The 25,137-nt window shown below is 49.9% G+C and overlaps 1 protein-coding gene across 2 annotated transcripts; it reads right to left on the minus strand.

Moving 5' to 3' along the window:
* NR2C2 (nuclear receptor subfamily 2 group C member 2) lies at positions 1–25,137 on the minus strand. Of its 2 annotated transcripts, none has more exons than XM_083155686.1 (14): positions 24,914–25,137; positions 11,295–11,384; positions 9,299–9,496; positions 8,195–8,297; positions 7,141–7,320; positions 6,136–6,283; positions 4,597–4,690; positions 4,354–4,487; positions 3,924–4,101; positions 1,969–2,090; positions 1,693–1,832; positions 1,377–1,514; positions 872–977; positions 1–272 (listed from the first exon to the last, which is right to left on the minus strand). In XM_083155686.1, exons 2-14 carry the CDS (start codon positions 11,364–11,366, stop codon positions 98–100), a joined length of 1,788 nt encoding a protein of 595 aa, XP_083011812.1. In that variant the 5' UTR covers positions 11,367–11,384; positions 24,914–25,137; the 3' UTR covers positions 1–97. The 2 variants fall into 2 exon arrangements, with proteins under 2 accessions (XP_083011812.1, XP_083011811.1); XM_083155685.1 differs by having other exon boundaries at positions 4,354–4,490.

Here is a 25,137-nt window from a genome sequence, read left to right on the forward strand (position 1 = left end):
TCTGTGAAGGTGTTCCCCAAAACGTGACTGCGCATTCTCACACCCTAGAAGAGTACGTTAAAAAGTGCTTGATCCGTGCGAGATCGGCTAGTTCTGGTTATACACTGGTCCCGGTGATCTGTCCGTTGTATTCTGCGGTCTCCATCTTCAGGATGTATGGGATTATGCTGTCGATGGGAACATTGCCGATAAGGCCGGTAAAAAAGAGTTCCTCTGTGATGTTGGAGCTCATGAGTCTGAGAGCCGGGAGGCGTACCAGGATTCGGGCCAGTCTGTGGGGGGATATGGGGAGAGTTAGTACAGGACATGGAACGCCACGACACAATGTGCTGTAATGGATGCAGAAAGTGTAACCGTGGGCCTATAGTCAGGAACTAGTGGCACCACCGAGGCGGCATCCTCAGAGACACCGCCGGTTTCCACTGTGGGATGGTGACAAGTGATCTAGAAGATCCAGGGCCTGATTCAAAATCTCTCGCAGGTCACAATGCCACCGCACGACAATGAATCGCAAATGGTATGCCAAGGCAACTATCCAAACATGCCAATGCATATGCCATCATGATGCCCCACTTTGTACGGTTCCATAAGCTAATGCAGTTTCCATCCCCACCATTAGCACTCACACACACCCCGCACTAGGTGCAGGAAGCAAGTCGGTATTTGCCATCCTTAATGTATACCTGTGGCTCAGAATGGGGAGTAACTGGCCACACGCCCACACACACAAGACGAGGATCTGTGCCCCACAGCGGTCACACATAGAAGCCCATTTAGCGCTGCAGTGCGACTCGGAATCGTGCGTCTGATCCCAAAGATTTCAAGGCAACCCAGGATTAAAGCGATCCGGTCTCTGCGTGCGATACGTTACCTGTAGGTGTCTTCCGGGTAGGTTTTCTGCACGTAGTCCTGAAGCTCCATTTGTGCCTTCTCCTGAAACTTCTCAATCTGTTGCGTGCCGGAGAGACCCGGGTGATCTGTATGGGAAGTCACCGGAGATTATTACTGACCGGTAGTAAGGACCTGGTGAAGCGACGCTGCTCGCCATGGTCCTCTCCTGGTGGTCTGTCCTAGCTGTGTCACTGCGGTGGGATCTGTTGTAATAAGTGTGACCCACTACACATGGCAAGGGCGGGACAGACCACCCTATCATATATAATCCCCCCCTCCGACCACCACAAGCACCTTCCCTGTTGCTTGGTGCTGCCATGACTGAATACCGGTCAGTTTCCAGTTTTGGTCCCTATAGGGGGTCACTGGCCCAGATAACTGGGTTTTGTACGGAATAATACAACATCTGCAGTTACGGAACGTAGACAGAACCCAGGGAGACACCATGTAAGAGCCCAGATGAAGAACAGTGGACAGTCTCTGACCTGGACTGAAGAGGACCACAGCCTTCAGGTAGGCGTATTCATATCCGTCGATGTCCAGTTTGGCCATGCTGTTGCAGAACTCCTGGAGCTTCCATATGTGCTCCATCACCTGCTTTATTCTGTCGCCAGAAAGTTTGTCTGTAAATTACAAATATCATTTTACAGCATATAAGTGGCAGGAACGTCAGGGATTACATAGAAGCTACGACCAAGACCAACAAAGATACACTCCAGAGATGCCGGTTCTCCTACAGCCTGGTAATGTTAGTTTGGATTTCACCGCAAGACACCAAACCCTACATCAATGGACACATACCTTCCTGTATGCTGTTCTGCAGATGGTTAACAATGGCCGCCAAGATGGTGGAGAGGCTCATCACTTGGGAACACTGCGCAAGGCCCAGCGTGAAAAGCTCATTCCAACAGGCACGCACAAGGCTTGTGTTACACTCCTGCCTGGAAGAAATCATAATTCAAGTATCAGACTAGACACTGAGCCCATAGGTAGCCTGGCTAGTCCTTTAGGATACACCAAGAATCACTGCAACCAATGGAAGGCAGTCGTGGTTGGTGGGGTGGGATCCGTACTTACCCCAGGGCTTGGAAGGCAGGAATGGACCGTGCCCAGTGCATGGACAGGAAAAGCAAGCGAGATGCCGACTCGCAGATATAGTGCACATTCAGGTATTCCGGCATGGGGCTGGGCATCGTTAGCTGTAACAGAACAGGAGACAGCAGCATACTGGTAAGCACTTGGGAATCAGAACATAGATGGTGAGTAATTACTGGTTGGCACTGTGACTTATAGCATAGAAGTAATTACTGGTTGGCACTGTGACTTACAGCATAGATGGTAAGTGATTACTGGTTGGCACTGTGACTTACAGCATAGAGGGTAATTACTGGTTGGCACTGTGACTTACAGCATAGAAGTAATTACTGGTTGGCACTGTGACTTACAGCATAGATGGTAAGTGATTACAGGTTAGCACTGTGACTTACAGAATAGATAGTAATTACTGGTTGGCACTGTGACTTACAGAATAGATAGTAAGTAATTACTGGTTGGCACTGTGACTTACAGCATAGATAGTAAGTAATTACTGGTTGGCACTGTGACTTACAGAATAGATAGTAAGTAATTACTGGTTGGCACTGTGACTTACAGCATAGAAGGTAATTACTGGTTGGCACTGTGACTTACAGAATAGATGGTAAGTAATTACTGGTTGGCACTGTGGCTTACAGAATAGATGGTAAGTAATTACTGGTTGGCACTGTGACTTACAGCATAGATGGTAAGTAATTACTGGTTGGCACTGTGACTTACAGCATAGATAGTAAGTAATTACTGGTTGGCACTGTGACTTACAGCATAGATGTAAGTAATTACTGGTTGGCACTGTGACTTACAGCATAGATAGTAAGTAATTACTGGTTGGCACTGTGACTTACAGCATAGACGTAAGTAATTACTGGTTGGCACTGTGACTTACAGAATAGATAGTAAGTAATTACTGGTTGGCACTGTGACTTACAGCATAGATAGTAAGTAATTACTGGTTGGCACTGTGACTTACAGCATAGATAGTAAGTAATTACTGGTTGGCACTGTGACTTACAGAATAGATAGTAAGTAATTACTGGTTGGCACTGACTTACAGAATAGAAGGTAATTACTGGTTGGCACTGTGACTTACAGCATAGATATAAGTAATTACTGTTTGGCACTGTGACTTACAGAATAGATAGTAAGTAATTACTGGTTGGCACTGTGACTTACAGAATAGATAGTAAGTAATTACTGGTTGGCACTGACTTACAGAATAGAAGGTAATTACTGGTTGGCACTGTGACTTACAGAATAGATAGTAAGTAATTACTGGTTGGCACTGACTTACAGAATAGAGGGTAATTACTGGTTGGCACTGTGACTTACAGAATAGATAGTAAGTAATTACTGGTTGGCACTGTAAATTAATCTCTGCTGTGGTGCATCTAACACAGAGTGATCTGTATCTTAGCAGAGAGATACAGACCATACTGTGCTAGGAGCACCACAGCAGATGTCATCAAAAGGGGCGGGCCCAGCCACCACCTTCATTAAAGGGGGCGAGCCCGGCCACCGCTAAAGGGGGCGGACCCGGCCCGCCGAAGTTGCTGTGCTGCCGAGGAAGCGCTGGGCATCGCCGTCTACGGCGGCGCTGGGCGTCCCCGTGCACACCGTCGGGGCAGGCACCAGGCTGTTAAGCGGGGCGCTGCTAGAGGGGCAGGGCGCATTTTGCCCTTAAAAAATCAGGCAGGGTGCAGCGTCCCACTAAAACAGCCTAGCGGGAACACTAATAATAATAACAACAGCTAAGGCCGGATACCAGCGCCTCACACGACTAATGATTCCATGAAGAACCAGCTCTGAGAATCTCTGGCCAGCGGCGGTTCTCCTGGCTAGGGGTCAAAGGATGGACCCCGCTGTGCCAACATTCTCATAGCTGGCAACCTAACAACAAGCGTCACTGTATTACCTCCACAGAAAACACCATCACCAACCTTAAATGTGACATGGGTGTCTGACAGAAGGGGTCCCTCCACCTCCAGAATAGGGGTAGCTTGATCCCGGCTAATGACGTGAATGTTCCCTCCTGTTGCACCGTCCATGCCATCCGTAAGGTTCTGCCCAGCAGTGCCATCTGTGGTGTTAAGTGCTTTTGCTAAGGTATCAAATGCCCTATAAAAGAGTAAAGGTACAAGTGTCACAGCCTCACTCGGGGGAGTTATGGAACGTTACAATTTAGTGACCCCCCCATACCTACAGCTCGGGGCGCTTTAGGGCCAAGGTTGATCTTCTATAAAACTAGAGCTGCAGATAACAGATGCCGGACATACTGTAATCTGATATATACAGATCTAGTAGCACTGTATCCCTTACTGTTCCATCCTGCCCCAGAGTGTTATATACATCCCCTGATCGGGTACCTACTGAGTGATCTCACTGGAGAATTGGTCCTCTGGCTGGACATCTGATGTGTCCCCGTTACTTAGCGATTCTGACAGGTTGGCAAGCGATGACACAACGTTTGCGAGTGTCCCCAGCCCGCTCTGACTCGTCTCCATCTGCTGGATGCACATTACAGCAGTCACTGATTATGAAACGCGCCGCAATAAACTCCACATTGAAACGCTAACGACCTAAATGCAATCATTAGGATGTTCAGTATCTCACCTTGGAATCTGCCGACAGGACCACGGTGCCATCATCCCGGATGACAGGCTGCTGAATATTCACCAACATCCCTGGATCTAGTAGTCCAGCTGGTCTACCGTCACCCCATGTGGGCAGAAAGAAACAAAACAGAATCCACCAGTATATTTCAAAAAGCTCACAACACAGGGATAGTGTCACATTGTCACACAAGAACACGGTCACACAATGGAAGAATTCCCTTTTTACATGAGGTGAGCGAGACATCTTTTACCTCCTGGTTCTACGGCTGAATCTTCAGTCTTAGCCGGCCATACACTAGAACGACCCGGTTTTATTGGAGTGATCGAACGAGATATCGTATGTGCTTTAAAGGCACATACACTCTGCAAAGCTGACAGATCAGACGTGCAGCATGTATGATCTGATGATCGACCTCTCAACTCACAGGACCGCACATCGTACAGATATACCTCACGACGTGCACACAAATCGATTGCACGACCAGCCGAAATGCTGCATTCGTACGCGATATCGCTCTAGTGTATGGCCAGCATTATATCTAGCATAAAAATGTGTTTGATACAAATATGCATCAGTTGTCACCGCGGTCAGAGGATCTCACAGAGATACACATGCCCAAGATGAATGGTTGGCTTGCCCTTAACTTCTGACCCACCAATCCAAGCGTGTGAGGCCCAATTCTACAGCCTAGTGTGTACACTCAATACGCGTGCCAATAACGACACCCTCCCTCGCCTCCATCGTTAGGTGCTCACCCCGCCGTCGCTCCCTTTTCCCGCCCCAGGATTGGCAAGTGTGTATGCAATTGGGCTAATATCGGCGCTGACACCTTTAAAGTGTATGGGGCGTAAGATAAACAACTGGAAACGTGGACGGAATTTATGTGCATTCGGAAACTGAGATTTTACACAAATTGCATTTCTATGGTTCTGCATCTAACTCTGTATAACGCCCTTTATCTATATCTAGTGTTACTTTTTTTAAATTAGAAAATAGAAAAAGAGCTTGCAATTATCTCGCTAACGGGGGCTTATCGTACATTTCACTTTAATATTTATATGTATTTTATTAAATTAGGTTACATTTTACTTTAAGATCAGTAACACTATAATACCCATTTTACCCCAAAATTCTGGGTTTGACCTAGGATTTTGAACACCATTCCAATCCAAGTCAGGACCGGTACAGACCCCATTCACACCGGGTTGGCACCATTTACACTGTACAGAAATGCAGGGTTATCAGTTGTGCCAGCGCTTGGAGATGACATCATCTTCAGGCGCCAGTGACGCGGCTCTTTTCATACTGTCAAAAAGACACGGTTTGGGTGACCTGTTTGGACCAATCACACTGCTCCATTGCAGTCCAGTCTCAGGTCAATACCAGGATTTTGATCCCTGGTTCACTCGAACACAAGTTTTTTCGGGGACCTTTTCACAAACTGGGTCAAAGCGGCTACTAGTGATCGAGACCTCAAATACAGCGGTTTCCTTTAGGAGTGATTGTGAACCCCCCACCATGCACAAAGACACTGACCTCCCCCCATCTTTGTCAGACACAAATGTTGGGGTTGCTATGAGGGGGCTCCTGAGGTCCTTCCGTATGTAGATCTTTTCCGTCGACGCTGCACAGTTTGTGGGCTTCTCCCGCTGGATGTCGAAGGGTTTCCTCTCACTCTGCACCGCTAAGACAGACAGAGATCCTGGCTTATAACTTCCATCATTTACACTGCTCAACATAAGCCACAACCAGCTCGCCTGCCTTGAAACATTGGTCCACCATAGAACTAAAACAAAAACCATAACCGCACTCCACAAACATGCAGGCAGGTTAATTGGCTGCTGAACCCCAGTATGTGGGTGTGTGTCCATGATATAGGCCCTTATTCTGGTTCACTTGCAAAGGCAAATTTCTTCTCAAATGGACAAAACCATGTGCACTGCGGGTGGGGCAGATGTAACATGTGCAGTGAGAATTAGATTTGGGTGGGGTTTTACTTCAAATTAAGATCTATATTGCAGTGTAAAAATAAAGCAGCCAGTATTTACCCTGCACAGAAACAAAATAACTCACCCAAATCTAATTATCTCTGCACATGTTACATCTGCCCCACCTGCAGTGCACATGGTTTTGCCCATTTTGAGTACAAATTTGTACTGTGATTAGATCTGAATAAGGGCCATAGACACATAGAATGTGACGGCAGATGAGAACCACTTGTCCCATTAAGAGAACTGTATTGTGAGCAATAATCGTACACAGCTCTGTACAGAGTCGCAGCAGTGGCAGTAAGAGGGGTTTCTCCCGTAAAGCGATGACTCAGACTATTGCAGGACAGATGTAAATGTAAATTCGCCTTGAAGAAATACTTTCCCTTTAAAACCCAATTTGTTTGATTATTTGTGCACTGTGCAGAATATGGAAGAGTGCACTACACAACCCGCCCGCCCACACACACAGTAATGAGGCAGCGGCTGTGACATTGCCCACGACCCCCCCCCCACACACACACACACCCCACGGTGGAGCAGTCAAACTCACATTCCATTTTCATGCCCATTTCTAAGCATTTCTTAAGCCGGCAGAATTGGCAGCGATTGCGGTGATGCTTGTTGATGACGCAGTCCTGGCTGCTGCGGCAGCTGTAGGTCAGGCTTTTTCGGACGCTCCTTTTAAAGAAGCCTTTACATCCTTCACAGCTGACGGCTCCATAGTGACGACCTGGGGCAGAAAAGAAGCACTTTATGACCAGGAGACAAGAAGGCAAGAATCAGCTTTCTACTAATGCAATACATACGGAAAATACATTACTCGGAGTAACTGCGACTTTCTGCGCTGGTCGCTCACCATCGAATAATGTCTCCTATCGAAATTCAGCTTGGAATGACTTTTCCAGCACCTGCTATCCGCCGAATGAGGAGCGGGTGCTGACGTCATGTGATGCCAGCCCCCCAATCAGGCATAGACACCCCCCAGCGAGTGCGAAACTCGCCAAAGACGTTGGCTCGTGTGGTTTGCACATAGGGATATTCGCGCATGTGCAAATCCCGACCATCAGGGACAGAAACGAATTCGGCCCGCTACGGGTGGGTCTGAATCAGCCCCAAAGTGTTCACCTGAAAGCCATCATGCCTGCTGCTGAGACTCAGCCTCCTGCCCAGACCCCAGATTACTCAGAGTCACTCACTCATGTAACAGTCTACACATAAATACCCAGCAAAGGAATTTTCTACTTGAACATTAAAAATAACCCACTCCCATCGCTTGCCTTCATCAGTACCCACTCCCCCCTCGCTACAATGTGGACTCCAATCAGCAGCCAGCTTTCATTAGTCTTTCTCTGAAGCAGTGCCAACATTTGTCAGTATCGTGTCCAGAGTCTGTGTGTGGGAGATATACGGAATGTTGGGGGGGGCAGTATAATAGCACCCTGGGCGGATTTCTGGCCACTATCAGGGGGGGGTGCAGTATAATAGCACCCTGGGCGGATTTCTGGCCACTATCAGAGTTTGCAGTTGGAGAGGATGCTTAGACCGGCTTACGGAAGGATCCAGAAGTCATGTTCTACATGTGATCATCGCTGAGGCAGACTGACCTGACGCTTTGTCCCCGCACACTACGCAGAACTCTACAATCTGCGGCCGCTGCACTTCCGCCTTTCCCAGCAGTCGCTCCACCGAAGCTGCATCAGTTACTATCTGGAGGAACATAGAGAACATCACATGTCATACATACTGCTAAATCCTCTGCGCGCCTGTACAGGGGGGCGGGGTCATCTACATGTCAGTGATCCAAAGCACAGAATGCCGGGATCCATTTATAACCCTCTGCTGATGCTGTAGAAATCACCACCTCAGTGACCACATGGAGAAAGGGAGCACCCAAAACTGTGGGAGTACACCATAGGTCCTCAATCTCGGTCCTCCGGACCACAAACAGTGCATGTTTTGCAGGTCTCCTCACAGAATCACAAGTGAAATAATTAGCTCCACCTGTGGATCTTTTAAAACTTGTCAATGAGTAATGAATGCATCTGGTGACCAGGAAACCGTGAACTGTGTGAGGTCCGGAGGACCGAGTTTGAGAACTCCTGCAGTACACCACCATTATGGCCTGAATCACAGAAACCCTCTCCAATCACTGCCACGGTTGGCCTGCACAGCCGACATAGCCCGGGGGCCTTTACAGCCGACACAGGCCGGGGGAAGCATTCTGTGTGGGCACCAGGAAGATCTGAGCTTGGGCAGATGCCTGCAGCATTCAGCAGCCCTTCCATGGAATCTAAAAGATGAACAGAAGCTTTGAAAAGGGTGACTAATATCCATGAACGAGAGCTACTGGGGGGTGGGGGGCAAACAGAAGTCGAGATTAAGAGGAGACCAAACCACTACCCAAAGGGACAGCATCGCGCTTCAAAGAATAATCCCATCAGTCCCAGCAAGGAGAGGACAGTAGACAATCTCTTGCTTTGGTTTCTTATGAGGAAGGTAGAAACGCCCTTTGCAATCATCCTTATGATTTCATTATCTATTTGTATATATCGTGCAGGTAATTGAAACAAGATGAACCGTATACTGTAGGCTAAACAGGCAGACCGGACAGATCCGTATATTATCTTCTACCACCCAAGTACTATGTTTGGCCAACAGACCGTTGTGCTTAGATAAATGCTCAGACCAGCTCGTGGTCCCTCCCGTACCTGTATCCTCCCTGGCACAATGTTCTCTGTGGTGAAGATCAGCTGCTTGGCACTGGGAGACTCTGGAGTAGCCAGTATCACCTTCCCTGCCCCAGACCCATCAGGACCGGTCAGAATGAACTGCTGCTTAGGAGACACAGCAGAGTCACAAGCCGTCACAATCTGGATCTTCTGTCCGGTCTGTTGGTCGGTCACAATCTGCAAAGACAAATGGTCACGGTAGCGGCTGTTAGAGACCATGGTGATATCAGGGGTCAGGTTCCTCTGGAAATCAAAAGTGACATCCATTGGAAACATCTTTATTACCGTTCTCATGAACACACCGTCACGCTACAGAAGCCAGGTGGAGGAATCGACACATAGGATCTAAGGCGTTAATGGGGGGATTCAATTCCATGCAATGTGTTACACGGCATCACTGCGATGCCAAGCTGAGCACATATTGGCCCAATCATGGCAGTGCCAACACGCAAAGGTTCCCCACTTACCTCTATGGGGGTGAGGGAAAGATTGTGATGCGGGTCGCAATGTAGAGATGACTCCTCATACATCAATGCTGCAGCCCCTGTTTGCACCCCGGGTCCCCAGAGACTCTGCTAGCATTGGGCATCTTTTGTTCCCCTTAAATGCATCTAAAGGTGCCCATACACATTACAATTATTGTATACAATATCGCATCTCATCGCATATCGGTTTTGCGAGGAGATCAGAAGAGATCTAGTACAAAAAGTATGTGCTGCACATACTTTTTGTACTAGATCTCATCTCATCTTATCGCAAAACCGAGATGCGATGAGATGCGATATTGTATACAATATTGTATACAATAATTGTAACGTATGGGCACTTTTAGTCATAGTGCAATACAACAAGGATGCACGACTGTGCTGATTAATTCAATGTGACACTTGTATATCTGTGTGCTACTGAATCTGTACATGATGTTCGCACATTTTTTCCAAGTTCTGTTCTGTTCCTTATACAGACTCAGTAATACCCATTATAGAAGTGTCATGTATCACAATAATCACCAGTCTCCTGGTGCATCCTAGTCTCATATTGTTTGACTAATGTGAATTTTCAGCAAAAAAAGAGACACCTGACTGAAGTAGACTCAAACGTGCCAGGCATCTTACATCCAGTATCAATACGCCACACCGTGTACATCATGATGAGGCAGATAAACTGTATTTTATTTTTGTTACCTGTGTGGACCAGTCTGATTGTTTTTTTTTCACGTGAGGACCAATGAGTTTGTTTCTCTGTGGGGGCCAATGTGTTTTTCACGGCGGGGGTCTGATGGCGTGCCTCTGCAATTTTAAAATCTTATTTGGTGTAACGCGAGTTGAAAAAGCTTGAAAATCACTGGCAGAGACACATACACTGGGCTTGTCCCAAATTTCAGCGGCCAAACCCTTCCCAACAGGATCGGAGCTGTCCAAGGAAGGAGAGGAGTATATTCCTTAAGCCCCTTCGCATCTTGTAGTTGAGGCTTTAGTGGTGAGGAACATATATATAATTTTACCATTGGTTTTATGAAAACTTCTGAAAAAAATCGCTTTTGAGTCCTCAGTAGAATTTAAATTGACGGAGACTTCTTTCTACAATATTTTTGCTTAAAGTTACATCTCCTGGCTGGGATGTCTGTGCTGCGGCTGATAGCGCAAGTCACCAGGAAAACCATCATCGTACCAGTACTACCTGCCCAGATTCCGCTCACATCTCCAGTGTGTGGCGACGCATTTCGCTGTTAATGGCAAATTGGGATTTTAGGCCAAAAGGGTGAAATGGCGTTACTGGCACGCCATGTTCCCATCTGGACCAAACTATTTGTTTGCTCCAAACACACTCAGCCCATAGAACAGGTACGAACCGGTCCCTATATACGTTCTATACACATACAACAGACCACGACAAATGCGAGTGACTGGCCAGCAGATTTATCTATGTGTAGGACACAAGGCCTTCATGTATCATTCTGGTGTAACTGAGATACCTGGATGCGCTGCGGTGTGGTGACGGCGGAGTCTGTGGAGATTATCTGGATACGCTGGGAGGAGCTGGTCATCACTGAAGATTCCTGAACCTGACAAGAGGATGAATACAGTTCAGAAAAGGTTTCATTTTACCCCAGACATTGGCACCCCGCAAGTGCTGCGCCCAAAGTAACTGCAAGCACCCCGGACGAGAGGTGTTGTACAAGTGCATGCGAGACGCACCTTCACCCTGCAGTGCAAACTGCCAATTACTTCCTCTTATTCCCTCTCTCCCACCAGAGGAAATGGGTTTAGAATTTCAAGGTTGTTTGTGGAACATTACTTGTCTGAGAAACAGCACAAAGCGCTAAACATTTACAAAATCACTCGGTGAGGCAGCAGCAGGTGTGTACTGTGTGTCATGTTCTTGTTGTGAGTACTGGAGATAGCGGATGCTGGGCCAACAATTCTACACTTAACCCCTTTTACCCCGGAGTTCCTGGAGGTTCTTATTCTTACACTGATCAAAACTGTAGTACACTCAGCGGCACATATACTGTGATGTCATCACGTGCGTTCCAAGCCTAGAAGACACCAAGGGGTCCCCTGCACCCAGAAACTAAAGCCTGGGAAGGTTGACGTAGGATCTCAGACCACTACTAATGTTGCCGGAGGTAGGAATGGAGTTAGGGGATTATTGCCAATTTCTACTACTCTGCAACCGCAAAAGCATGGAAAGTGCAAGGTAAGAACAATAGGGTGGGGTACCCTGCCCATGAGATCTTGCAGGCTATGGGGGTGTGGGGTAAACTGGGAAGAGATATGGAGGAGAGTCAGAGAAACTGATTCAGAGGCAGCAACTGAAAGACTAATCATTAGACTATGTATGCATTGTGACCACAGTGCGCTTGTGCCACGGTGCCTTGTCAATTCCACTTACAGTGAGGAATCAATTGCAGAGTTATTGAGGGGTATAGTCTGGCTGGGGAGACAACTGAGAGTGCCGTGACCGGTTTCGGGCCATGCGTCAGTGATCTAATAAGTCACAGTTCCAGCAGCCATGGAGCAATCAGGAAGTCAATGTTCCTCGCATCGGCATCACGGTTGCGGAACACGCAGTTGCTTAGAATGTTGCGATGACTTTGGTTGTTATCTTTGCTCACTTGCGGGAGGCTGTTACACTTGCGTTGCCTTGGAGTTCCATCACTGAAAAGGATCTCTTTGAGACTACATCTGAATCAAGGCCAGAAGGTATGCTGGGATATGTAATAACCCAGTAGCTGAGGGCTTCTTAAATGCCTTGCTGTAAAGCTATCTATACCTTGAAATGTTATATTAAATATATATTTGCCCTGAAACAAAGTACAAGCTATTATTTTCTGGTATCAGTCATTTGTGTATTTAAATACCACCCGTCACCCTCACACCTACACCTGACATTAATTAGCTCAGAAGGGACCCTGTAACTTTTCCATAGATTTGATGATGTGCACTTTTCCTTTGCCCTAGCAATATACACGATTAGATTTGTATCTGGGCTTTGTGGGATTCATCTTATATTTAGAAGATATAGGTAGGGTCCTGACGTTTAAGCTTTGCGCCCTTCCGGCCATTTCTCAGACACCGCTGCAGAGAGATCATCTGGTTCCACAACATCCGCTACAAACTTTATATGCGATGAACTGCGGAAGACGTAGAAAGTGCTAAGAAGTGATGACAACCTGCGCAATCCGCTGTGGAACGCGGCCCCCACCTACAGACGTCACTGAGGGGAGAATGAAATGTAGGTCGGCTGAGTATGGGGACTGAACATCTACATAATGAGTGAACTATTTATCTTCCTCTTATCACACTCGCTGCCTTCTAATGAAACCTGTGGGACGTTCACACGGATCTGCCGGAGTCTAATTATAGGACGTGAGGAAACTTATCAACCAGAAGACTCCTCATTACTTCTCATCCATTCACCTAGAACCCAGAGATCAGTGTTACAGGAAGCCAGAAATTGTATGTACGCTGATTAATGTCAGGCTGAAGGTGTGACGCAGATATACACAGTGTATACGTGATCCAGCCCTGGTGATACAGATATGTGTGTGTGTGCGTGCGTGCGTGTGTATTTATGTGGCGTGAGTGTTAGCGGTCCAAGTTCTGCTTAGCGATGGTAAGGGGGTATGACCCGTCACCCCCAGGTCTCACTTATACTGAAAGCCTCCTTGTGTATTTCCAAGCGTCTCTGCTATATGTATGCTGAATGTAGACATGAAAATGAGCAAAACGGAAGAAGAGGAGAAGATCTAGTAATTAGGCAGCTGTCCGGCCTCCGCTACACTCCTGAACCCGCTGTATGTTGGACAGTGCTCAGAGCCACAGTCACTCCTCTCATTATATCCAACGATGTGATACTGTGATACAGTCAAAAAGGTCAACATGCCCTCACCATTCACTAGGGTGTGGAGGGAGAATATCACAGAGGTGCGCTGCGCCCGTAAGCATGGCGAGTGTAGGCTACGCTAATACGTGTCCACGACAACATGCCCTCACCATTCACTAGGGTGTGGAGGGAGAATATCACAGAGGTGCGCTGCGCCCGTAAGCATGGCGAGTGTAGGCTACGCTAATACGTGTCCACGACAACATGCCCTCACCATTCACTAGGGTGTGGAGGGAGAAGATCACAGAGGTGCGCTGCGCCCGTCAGCATGGCGAGTGTAGGCTACGCTAATACGTGTCCACGACAACATGCCCTAACCATTCACTAGGGTGTGGAGGGAGAATATCTCAGAGGTGCGCTGCGCCCGTCAGCATGGCGAGTGTAGGCTACGCTAATACGTGTCCACGACAACATGCCCTCACCATTCACTAGGGTGTGGAGGGAGAATATCACAGAGGTGCGCTGCGCCCGTCAGCATGGCGAGTGTAGGCTACGCTAATACGTGTCCACGACAACATGCCCTCACCATTCACTAGGGTGTGGAGGGAGAATATCACAGAGGTGCGCTGCGCCCGTAAGCATGGCGAGTGTAGGCTACGCTAATACGTGTCCACGACAACATGCCCTCACCATTCACTAGGGTGTGGAGGGAGAATATCACAGAGGTGCGCTGCGCCCGTAAGCATGGCGAGTGTAGGCTACGCTAATACGTGTCCACAACAACATGCCCTCACCATTCACTAGGGTGTGGAGGGAGAATATCACAGAGGTGCGCTGCGCCCGTCAGCATGGCGAGTGTAGGCTACGCTAATACGTGTCCACGACAACATGCCCTCACCATTCACTAGGGTGTGGAGGGAGAATATCTCAGAGGTGCGCTGCGCCCGTCAGCATGGCGAGTGTAGGCTACGCTAATACGTGTCCACGACAACATGTCCTCACCATTCACTAGGGTGTGGAGGGAGAATATCTCAGAGGTGCGCTGCGCCCGTCAGCATGGCGAGTGTAGGCTACGCTAATACGTGTCCACGACAACATGCCCTCACCATTCACTAGGGTGTGGAGGGAGAATATCTCAGAGGTGCGCTGCGCCCGTCAGCATGGCGAGTGTAGGCTACGCTAATACGTGTCCACGACAACATGCCCTCACCATTCACTAGGGTGTGGAGGGAGAATATCACAGAGGTGCGCTGCGCCCGTCAGCATGGCGAGTGTAGGCTACGCTAATACGTGTCCACGACTACATGCCCTCACCATTCACTAGGGTGTGGAGGGAGAATATCACAGAGGTGTGCTGCGCCCGTAAGCATGGCGAGTGTAGGCTACGCTAATACGTGTCCACGACAACATGCCCTCACCATTCACTAGGGTGTGGAGGGAGAATATCAGAGGTGCGCTGCGCCCGTAAGCATGGCGATTGTAGGCTACGCTAATACGTGTCCACGACAACATGCCCTAACCATTCACTAGGGTGTGGAGGGAGAATATCACAGAGGTGCGCTGCGCCCGTAAGCATGGCGAGTGTAGGCTACGCTAATACGTGTCCACGACAACATGCCCTAACCATTCACTAGGGTGTGGAGGGAGAATATCACAGAGGTGCGCTGCGCCCGTAAGCATGGCGAGTGTAGGCTACGCTAATACGTGTCCACGACAACATGTCCTCACCATTCACTAGGGTGTGGAGGGAGAATATCTCAGAGGTGCGCTGCGCCCGTCAGCATGGCGAGTGTAGGCTACGCTAATACGTGTCCACGACAACATGCCCTCACCATTCACTAGGGTGTGGAGGGAGAATATCTCAGAGGTGCGCTACGCCCGTCAGCATGGCGAGTGTAGGCTACGCTAATACGTGTCCACGACAACATGCCCTCACCATTCACTAGGGTGTGGAGGGAGAATATCACAGAGGTGCGCTGCGCCCGTAAGCATGGCGAGTGTAGGCTACGCTAATATGTGTCCACGACAACATGCCCTCACCATTCACTAGGGTGTGGAGGGAGAATATCACAGAGGTGCGCTGCGCCCGTCAGCATGGCGAGTGTAGGCTACGCTAATACGTGTCCACGACAACATGTCCTCACCATTCACTAGGGTGTGGAGGGAGAATATCACAGAGGTGCGCTGCGCCCGTAAGCATGGCGAGTGTAGGCTACGCTAATACGTGTCCACGACAGCATGCCCTCACCATTCACTAGGGTGTGGAGGGAGAAGATCACAGAGGTGCGCTGCGCCCGTAAGCATGGCGATTGTCGGCTACGCTAATACGTCTCCACGACAACATGCCCTCACCATTCACTAGGGTGTGGAGGGAGAATATCACAGAGGTGCGCTGCGCCCGTAAGCATGGCGATTGTCGGCTACGCTAATACGTCTCCACGACAACATGCCCTCACCATTCACTAGGGTGTGGAGGGAGAATATCACAGAGGTGCGCTGCGCCCGTCAGCATGGCGAGTGTAGGCTACGCTAATACGTGTCCACGACAACATGCCCTAACCATTCACTAGGGTGTGGAGGGAGAATATCACAGAGGTGCACTGCGCCCGTAAGCATGGCGAGTGTAGGCTATGCTAATACGTGTCCACGACAACATGCCCTCACCATTCACTAGGGTGTGGAGGGAGAATATCACAGAGGTGCGCTGCGCCCGTCAGCATGGCGAGTGTAGGCTACGCTAATACGTGTCCACGACTACATGCCCTCACCATTCACTAGGGTGTGGAGGGAGAATATCACAGAGGTGCGCTGCGCCCGTCAGCATGGCGAGTGTAGGCTACGCTAATACGTCTCCACGACAACATGTCGGGACAGAAAAATAAAACTGAAAAACCTTTTGACCTTCCCATTGTCGGCCTATTGCTTGTGTCCACTTTCGACCCTGTCGACCTTACACATGACCCGTACCCAGATCAGAGGATCGCTGTCTGAGCCGTGTTTACAAGATGAAAGCAAACATCTGATTGGTTCCTATACAGATCATCAAATGTGCGCATCTCACAGCAGGATCATTAACTCCAGCCCAAAATAACTCAGAAATAGCAATTACCATCTGCTTACTCCAGTGGTTCCCAAACGTTCCTGACCAGGGCGCCCTAGAATATCGGCATTTGTTCAAGGCACCCCTGGTCAAAAAGTGTCTTATGGATAAATAACAGAATAAAGTAAATAGTGCTTAATAGTCCCCCTCAGGTTCCGTTATGTGATGGGGAACATCGCTGTGGTTCTAATGGTCCGCACCTTTTATGATTGGCAGCCACCAGCACTGGGTTTGCCTATTACCGTGATATATTTTGTTTTGGTCGTGGACCCCCATCCTGAGGCACCCCAGGGTTTGGGAACCAATGCCTTCAACAAATGTAACTGTATGTGGGACTTCATGTACACATTGACAAGCTGTGAACAAGTTTTTAACACAGAGGGTAACACTTCATGAAGTTACCTGGTGTCCGCTCAAACTGAATGTTACTAGGGGAACGCATGTACTAAGGTCTGAGATGCCGACACATTCACCCAAAAGGACAAAACAACTTCCAGCTACAGGCAACACTGACTTGTTACTTACAGAGCGTGTGATAGGCCAGTGTTGAGTGATTAGCGGCAGGCTGCTCATGTGATAGGCCAGTGTTGAGTGATTAGTGGAAGGCTGCTCATGTGATAGGCCAGTGTCGAGTGATTAGCGGAAGACTGCTCATGTGATAGGACAGTGTTGAGTGATTAGTGGCAGACTGCTCATGTGACAGGCCAGTGTTGAGCGATTAGTGGCAGGCTGCTCATGTGACAGGCCAGTGTCGAGTGAGTAGCGGCAGACTGCTCATGTGACAGGCCAGTGTTGAGTGATTAGCGGCAGACTGCTCATGTGATAGGCCAGTGTTGAGTGATTAGCGGCAGGCTGCTCATGTGATAGGCCAGTGTTGAGTGATTAGCGGCAGGCTGCTCATGTGATAGGCCAGTGTTGAGCGATTAGTGGCAGGCTGCTCATGTGACAGGCCAGTGTTGAGTGATTAGCGGCAGACTGCTCATGTGATAGGCCAGTGTTGAGTGATTCGCGGCAGACTGCTCATGTGATAGGTCAGTGTTGAGTGATTAGCGGCAGGCTGCTCATGTGATAGGCCAGTGTTGAGTGATTAGCGGCAGACTGCTCATGTGATAGGCCAGTGTTGAGTGATTCGCGGCAGACTGCTCATGTGATAGGCCAGTGTTGAGTGATTAGCGGCAGGCTGCTCATGTGATAGGCCAGTGTTGAGTGATTAGCAGCAGACTGCTCATGTGACAGGCTAGTGTTGAGTGAGTAGCGGCAGACTGCTCATGTGATAGGCCAGTGTCGAGTGATTAGCGGCAGACTGCTCATGTGACAGGCCAGTGTTGAGTGAGTAGCAGCAGACTGCTCATGTGATAGGCCAGTGTTGAGTGATTAGCGGCAGACTGCTCATGTGACAGGCCAGTGTTGAGTGAGTAGCGGCAGACTGCTCATGTGATAGGCCAGTGTTGAGTGAGTAGCGGCAGACTGCTCATGTGATAGGCCAGTGTTGAGTGATTAGCGGCAGACTGCTCATGTGATAGGCCAGTGTTGAGTGATTAGCGGCAGGCTGCTCATGTGATAGGCTAGTGTTGAGTGAGTAGCGGCAGGCTGCTCATGTGATAGGCCAGTGTTGAGTGAGTAGCGGCAGACTGCTCATGTGATAGGCCAGTGTCGAGTGATTAGCGGCAGACTGCTCATGTGACAGGCCAGTGTTGAGTGAGTAGCAGCAGACTGCTCATGTGATAGGCCAGTGTTGAGTGATTAGCGGCAGACTGCTCATGTGACAGGCCAGTGTTGAGTGAGTAGCGGCAGACTGCTCATGTGATAGGCCAGTGTTGAGTGAGTAGCGGCAGACTGCTCATGTGATAGGCCAGTGTTGAGTGATTAGCGGCAGACTGCTCATGTGATAGGCCAGTGTTGAGTGATTAGCGGCAGGCTGCTCATGTGATAGGCTAGTGTTGAGTGAGTAGCGGCAGGCTGCTCATGTGATAGGCCAGTGTTGAGTGAGTAGCGGCAGACTGCTCATGTGACAGGCCAGTGTTGAGTGATTAGCGGCAGACTGCTCATGTGACAGGCCAGTGTTGAGTGATTAGCGGCAGACTGCTCATGTGATAGGCCAGTGTTGAGTGATTAGCGGCAGACTGCTCATGTGATAGGCCAGTGTTGAGTGATTCGCGGCAGACTGCTCATGTGATAGGTCAGTGTTGAGTGATTAGCGGCAGGCTGCTCATGTGATAGGCCAGTGTTGAGTGATTAGCGGCAGACTGCTCATGTGATAGGCCAGTGTTGAGTGATTCGCGGCAGACTGCTCATGTGATAGGCCAGTGTTGAGTGATTAGCGGCAGGCTGCTCATGTGATAGGCCAGTGTTGAGTGATTAGCGGCAGACTGCTCATGTGACAGGCTAGTGTCGAGTGAGTAGCGGCAGACTGCTCATGTGACAGGCCAGTGTCGAGTGATTAGCGGCAGACTGCTCATGTGACAGGCCAGTGTTGAGTGAGTAGCAGCAGACTGCTCATGTGATAGGCCAGTGTTGAGTGATTAGCGGCAGACTGCTCATGTGACAGGCCAGTGTTGAGTGAGTAGCGGCAGACTGCTCATGTGATAGGCCAGTGTTGAGTGAGTAGCGGCAGACTGCTCATGTGATAGGCCAGTGTTGAGTGATTAGCGGCAGACTGCTCATGTGACAGGCCAGTGTTGAGTGATTAGCGGCAGGCTGCTCATGTGATAGGCTAGTGTTGAGTGAGTAGCGGCAGGCTGCTCATGTGATAGGCCAGTGTTGAGTGAGTAGCGGCAGACTGCTCATGTGACAGGCCAGTGTTGAGTGATTAGCGGCAGACTGCTCATGTGATAGGCCAGTGTTGAGTGATTAGCGGCAGACTGCTCATGTGACAGGCCAGTGTTGAGTGATTAGCGGCAGACTGCTCATGTGATAGGCCAGTGTTGAGTGATTAGCGGCAGACTGCTCATGTGACAGGCCAGTGTTGAGTGAGTAGCGGCAGACTGCTCATGTGACAGGCCAGTGTTGAGTGAGTAGCAGCAGACTGCTCATGTGACAGGCCAGTGTCGAGTGAGTAGCGGCAGACTGCTCATGTGACAGGCCAGTGTTGAGTGATTAGCGGCAGACTGCTCATGTGATAGGCCAGTGTTGAGTGATTAGCGGCAGGCTGCTCATGTGATAGGCCAGTGTTGAGTGATTAGTGGCAGACTGCTCATGTGATAGGCCAGTGTTGAGTGATTATCGGCAGACTGCTCATGTGATAGACCAGTGTTGAGTGATTAGCAGCAGACTGCTCATGTGACAGGCCAGTGTTGAGTGATTAGCGGCAGACTGCTCATGTGATAGGCCAGTGTTGAGTGATTAGCGGCAGACTGCTCATGTGACAGGCCAGTGTTGAGTGATTAGCGGCAGACTGCTCATGTGACAGGCCAGTGTTGAGTGATTAGCAGCAGACTGCTCATGTGATAGGCCAGTGTTGAGTGATTAGCGGCAGGCTGCTCATGTGACAGGCCAGTGTTGAGTGATTAGCGGCAGGCTGCTCATGTGACAGGCCAGTGTTGAGTTATTAGTGGCAGGCTGCTCATGTGACAGGCCAGTGTTGAGTGATTAGCGACAGGCTGCTCATGTGACAGGCCAGTGTTGAGTGATTAGTGGCAGGCTGCTCATGTGACAGGCCAGTGTTGAGTTATTAGTGGCAGACTGCTCATGTAACAGGCTAGTGTTGAGTGATTAGTGGCAGGCTGCTCATGTGATAGGCCAGTGTTGATCGATTAGCGGCAGACTGCTCATGTGATAGGCCAGTGTTGAGTGATTAGCGGCAGACTGCTCATGTGACAGGCCAGTGTTGAGCGATTAGCGGCAGGCTGCTCATGTGATAGGCCATTAGCGGCAGACTGCTCATGTGATAGGCCAGTGTTGAGTGATTAGCGGCAGACTGCTCATGTGACAGGCCAGTGTTGAGTGAGTAGCGGCAGGCTGCTCATGTGATAGGCCAGTGTTGAGTGATTAGCGGCAGACTGCTCATGTGACAGGCCAGTGTTGAGTGAGTAGCGGCAGGCTGCTCATGTGATAGGCCAGTGTTGAGTGAGTAGCGGCAGGCTGCTCATGTGACAGGCCAGTGTTGAGTGATTAGCGGCAGGCTGCTCATGTGACAGGCCAGTGTTGAGTGATCAGCGGCAGGCTGCTCATGTGATAGGCCAGTGTTGAGTGATTAGCGGCAGACTGCTCATGTGACAGGCCAGTGTTGAGTGAGTTGCGGCAGACTGCTCATGTGATAGGCCAGTGTGGAGTGATTAGCGGCAGGCTGCTCATGTGATAGGCCAGTGTTGAGTGATTAGCGACAGGCTGCTTATGTGATAGGCCAGTGTTGAGTTATTAGTGGCAGACTGCTCATGTGACAGGCCAGTGTTGAGTGATCAGCGGCAGGCTGCTCATGTGATAGGCCAGTGTTGAGTGATTAGTGGCAGGCTGCTCATGTGAAAGGCCAGTGTTGAGTGATTAGCGGCAGACTGCTCATGTGATAGGCCAGTGTGGAGTGATTAGTGGCAGGCTGCTCATGTGATAGGCCAGTGTTGAGTGATTAGTGGCAGGCTGCTCATGTGAAAGGCCAGTGTTGAGTGATTAGCGGCAGACTGCTCATGTGATAGGCCAGTGTGGAGTGATTAGTGGCAGGCTGCTCATGTGATAGGCCAGTGTTGAGTGATCAGCGGCAGGCTGCTCATGTGATAGGCCAGTGTTGAGTGATTAGCGGCAGACTGCTCATGTGACAGGCCAGTGTTGAGTGAGTTGCGGCAGACTGCTCATGTGATAGGCCAGTGTTGAGTGTTTAGCGGCAGACTGCTCATGTGATAGGCCAGTGTTGAGTGATTAGCGGCAGGCTGCTTATGTGATAGGCCAGTGTTGAGTTATTAGTGGCAGACTGCTCATGTGACAGGCTAGTGTTGAGTGATTAGCAGCAGACTGCTCATGTGATAGGCCAGTGTTGAGTGATTCGCGGCAGGCTGCTCATGTGATAGGCCAATGTTGAGTGATTAGCGGCAGGCTGCTCATGTGATAGGCCAGTGTTGAGTTATTAGTGGCAGACTGCTCATGTGACAGGCCAGTGTTGAGTGATTAGCGGCAGACTGCTCATGTGACAGGCCAGTGTTGAGTGATTAGCGGCAGGCTGCTCATGTGATAGGCCAGTGTTGAGTGATTAGCAGCAGACTGCTCATGTGACAGGCCAGTGTTGTGTGATTAGTGGCAGACTGCTCATGTGATAGGCCAGTGTTGAGTGATTTGCGACAGGCTGCTCGTGACAGGCCAGTGTGAGTGATTAGTGGCAGGCTGCTCATGTGATAGGCCAGTGTTGAGTGAGAAGCGGCAGGCTGCTCATGTGATAGGCCAGTGTTGAGTGATTAGCGGCAGGCTGCTCATGTGACAGGCGAGTGTTGAGTGAGAAGCGGCAGACTGCTCATGTGATAGGCCAGTGTTGAGTGATTAGCGGCAGACTGCTCATGTGATAGGCCAGTGTTGAGTGATTAGCGGCAGACTGCTCATGTGATAGGCCAGTGTTGAGTGATTCGCGGCAGACTGCTCATGTGACAGGCCAGTGTTGAGTGAGTAGCAGCAGACTGCTCATGTGATAGGCCAGTGTTGAGTGATTAGCGGCAGACTGCTCATGTGATAGGCCAGTGTTGAGTGAGTAGCGGCAGACTGCTCATGTGATAGGCCAGTGTTGAGTGATTAGCGGAAGGCTGCTCATGTGATAGGCCAGTGTTGAGTGATTAGCGGCAGGCTGCTCATGTGACAGGCCAGTGTTGAGTGATTAGCAGCAGACTGCTCATGTGATAGGCCAGTGTTGAGTGATTAGCGGCAGGCTGCTCATGTGATAGGCCAGTGTTGAGTGATTAGCGGCAGGCTGCTCATGTGATAGGCCAGTGTTGAGTGATTAGTGGCAGGCTGCTCATGTGACAGGCCAGTGTTGAGTGATTAGCGGCAGACTGCTCATGTGATAGGCCAGTGTTGAGTGATTAGCAGCAGACTGCTCATGTGATAGGCCAGTGTTGAGTGATTAGCGGCAGACTGCTCATGTGATAGGCCAGTGTTGAGTGATTAGCAGCAGACTGCTCATGTGACAGGCCAGTGTTGAGTGATTAGCGGCAGACTGCTCATGTGATAGGCCAGTGTTGAGTGATTAGCAGCAGACTGCTCATGTGATAGGCCAGTGTTGAGTGATTAGCGGCAGACTGCTCATGTGATAGGCCAGTGTTGAGTGATTAGCAGCAGACTGCTCATGTGATAGGCCAGTGTTGAGTGATTAGTGGCAGGCTGCTCATGTGATAGGCCAGTGTTGAGTGATTAGCGGCAGACTGCTCATGTGATAGGCCAGTGTTGAGTGATTAGCGGCAGACTGCTCATGTGATAGGCCAGTGTTGAGTGATTAGCGGCAGACTGCTCATGTGACAGGCCAGTGTTGAGTGATTAGCGGCAGGCTGCTCATGTGATAGGCTAGTGTTGAGTGATTCGCCGCAGACTGCTCATGTTCCACAATCGCACTGTGCATGTGTAACGATGCCTTTACAAGACCACATGCAATTAGGATTCACTGCAGAGTGATCGACAGGAAGCGACCAATGAGGGGAGTTAATGGGCAATGGCTCACATGTAGACGTGTCCTGGCCGTTTGACATCAGCTGCAATCATGTACAGAGAGAAACAGGATGCCTGCGTCGCTATTCCCGCATCCAGTCTGCATATATCCTACCTGAGTATTTGTCCTAGATTGCGTATAGCCTGCAAATGAGTTTGTGATATCTCCTTGGGACGTCAGCTTTACAGTCTAACATTACAGCTCTGTCACCTACATTAGTGTAGAACTCTGAATGAGGCCACAGATCTTTGCTGAGCTCTATGGTCCAGTCACAGGGCCTGCGGCAAGAAGATTTAGCCAGAAAGGACTTCGAGGTCAGACTCCATGGTCAGCACATGTAATTATTTGCATATGATGGGTATAGGATTATTGGCAAAGCACTATTGGCACTACCGCGTGGCATAATTAATCGAAGATACATTTTGGTGGAGGGGTGGGCGAAGGATTGGTCGCAGCTTATTGGTCAGTCCCAGGTAGCACACAGGTACTATTGGGGTTCTATAAATAGATGTAAGTGTAATAAATCTTAGTCAAGTTCTTAAAAAATAAAACACACCCAGGTTACCCTAAAAAGAAAAGATCCCAAATCTGTTAGTCATTGGTCACATCCAATAGAAGACTTGAGGTAAACTCCTGGTAATTAGGGATGGACATCGCATCGCAATGGTTCTCAACCATCAATGTTTTTATTTCGATGGCAGCATTCTGATGTTTGCCGCCATTGAATGGTAAACATTTGCTGCAATGGTTCCCCCCCCCCAGTTCCATCCCCAGCCAGCCACGTGCAGAAGTTTCTGCATGCACAAAGAGGGCTTTTATTATGCATGCACAATTTATATTAATTATTTCTTTTTTATCTAATTATTTTGATGCGATGGTTAGTTGCGATCTCATCAAAAGATTTGATGGAGGATACCCAGTTAAAATTTGATGGTGGGCTTCTGATGTCCATCCCTACTGGGTGCCAGCAGCAGCAACAGGTCATCTGAGGTCACTGGACAGGGACTAAATAAAAGGCCTGGGCGCAACACCCACAGCCGCCCATAGATGGCGCTGCGTCCGGCGCTAGGTCTCTACGCTGGCTTGAGCGCTCATAGGCCACGCCCCAAAACTAGATTGGCTCTCCGCCTTATCAGTTGTCACTGGAGACACCGCCCACTTTCCCTCACGCCGGAAGCTGAGTGGCTGGGGCGACTGGGACCCGCCCACGGCGCCGTAAAATAAATAAATAAAGGCAGCGCTTTGCGGGCAAGTAAAATGGCGGCTGCTGGCGAAGTGCCAGGCGGGCGGTGAGCGGGCGACGGAGCCCTAATGCTCTGCGGGACTACATATCTATGTACGCCAGGAAATGGGGAGGGCGGCATCAGTTGCCGTGGTTACCGGGTGACAGGACGAGCGTGTGTCTGGTGAGCGCTGCGCCCGAGCTGAGAGCAATGGTGACCCCCTTAGCGCCCGTCATCTCCTCGGCTGCTCCGGGATCCCGCCCGAGTCGCCCCAAAGCTCCGCCAGGACGCATCGGGGAGGCCTCTCTCGCGGCGCCGCCCTTTCTCACCTCACCGCGGCGGAGGTTCCCGTCACTGCCGCATCCTGTCAGCTCCTGGAGGCCCCCGCTGCTGGCCGCGCCCGGCAGGCCGGACCCTTTCGCCGGTTTTCGGTCAGTTTGGATCCATTCGGTGAGAGGTCAGAGGTCGTGACCCCGCGCCCGCCGCCGCCTCTTCCCCCGGCTTCCTCTTCCCTCTCGCTCTGAGCGCGGGCGGGGTGACGTCAGACGGAGGC

Source organism: Crinia signifera, chromosome 8, assembly GCF_055691185.1.
Source record: "Crinia signifera chromosome 8, ASM5569118v1, whole genome shotgun sequence".
Lineage (NCBI taxonomy): Eukaryota > Metazoa > Chordata > Amphibia > Anura > Myobatrachidae > Crinia > Crinia signifera.

What these genes read in the sequence shown, in the direction of transcription:
- NR2C2 (XM_083155685.1), bottom strand. Translation starts at nt 11,366, where the DNA reads ATGACCAGCTCCTCCCAGCGTATCCAGATAATCTCCACAGACTCCGCC. An exon ending in TCCTGTCGGCAGATTCCAAG is followed by an intron (nt 4,491 to 4,596) that starts GTGAGATACTGA and finishes ATGTGCATCCAG; the next exon opens with CAGATGGAGACGAGTCAGAG. An exon ending in CCTGCCTTCCAAGCCCTGGG is followed by an intron (nt 1,833 to 1,968) that starts GTAAGTACGGAT and finishes GATTTCTTCCAG; the next exon opens with GCAGGAGTGTAACACAAGCC.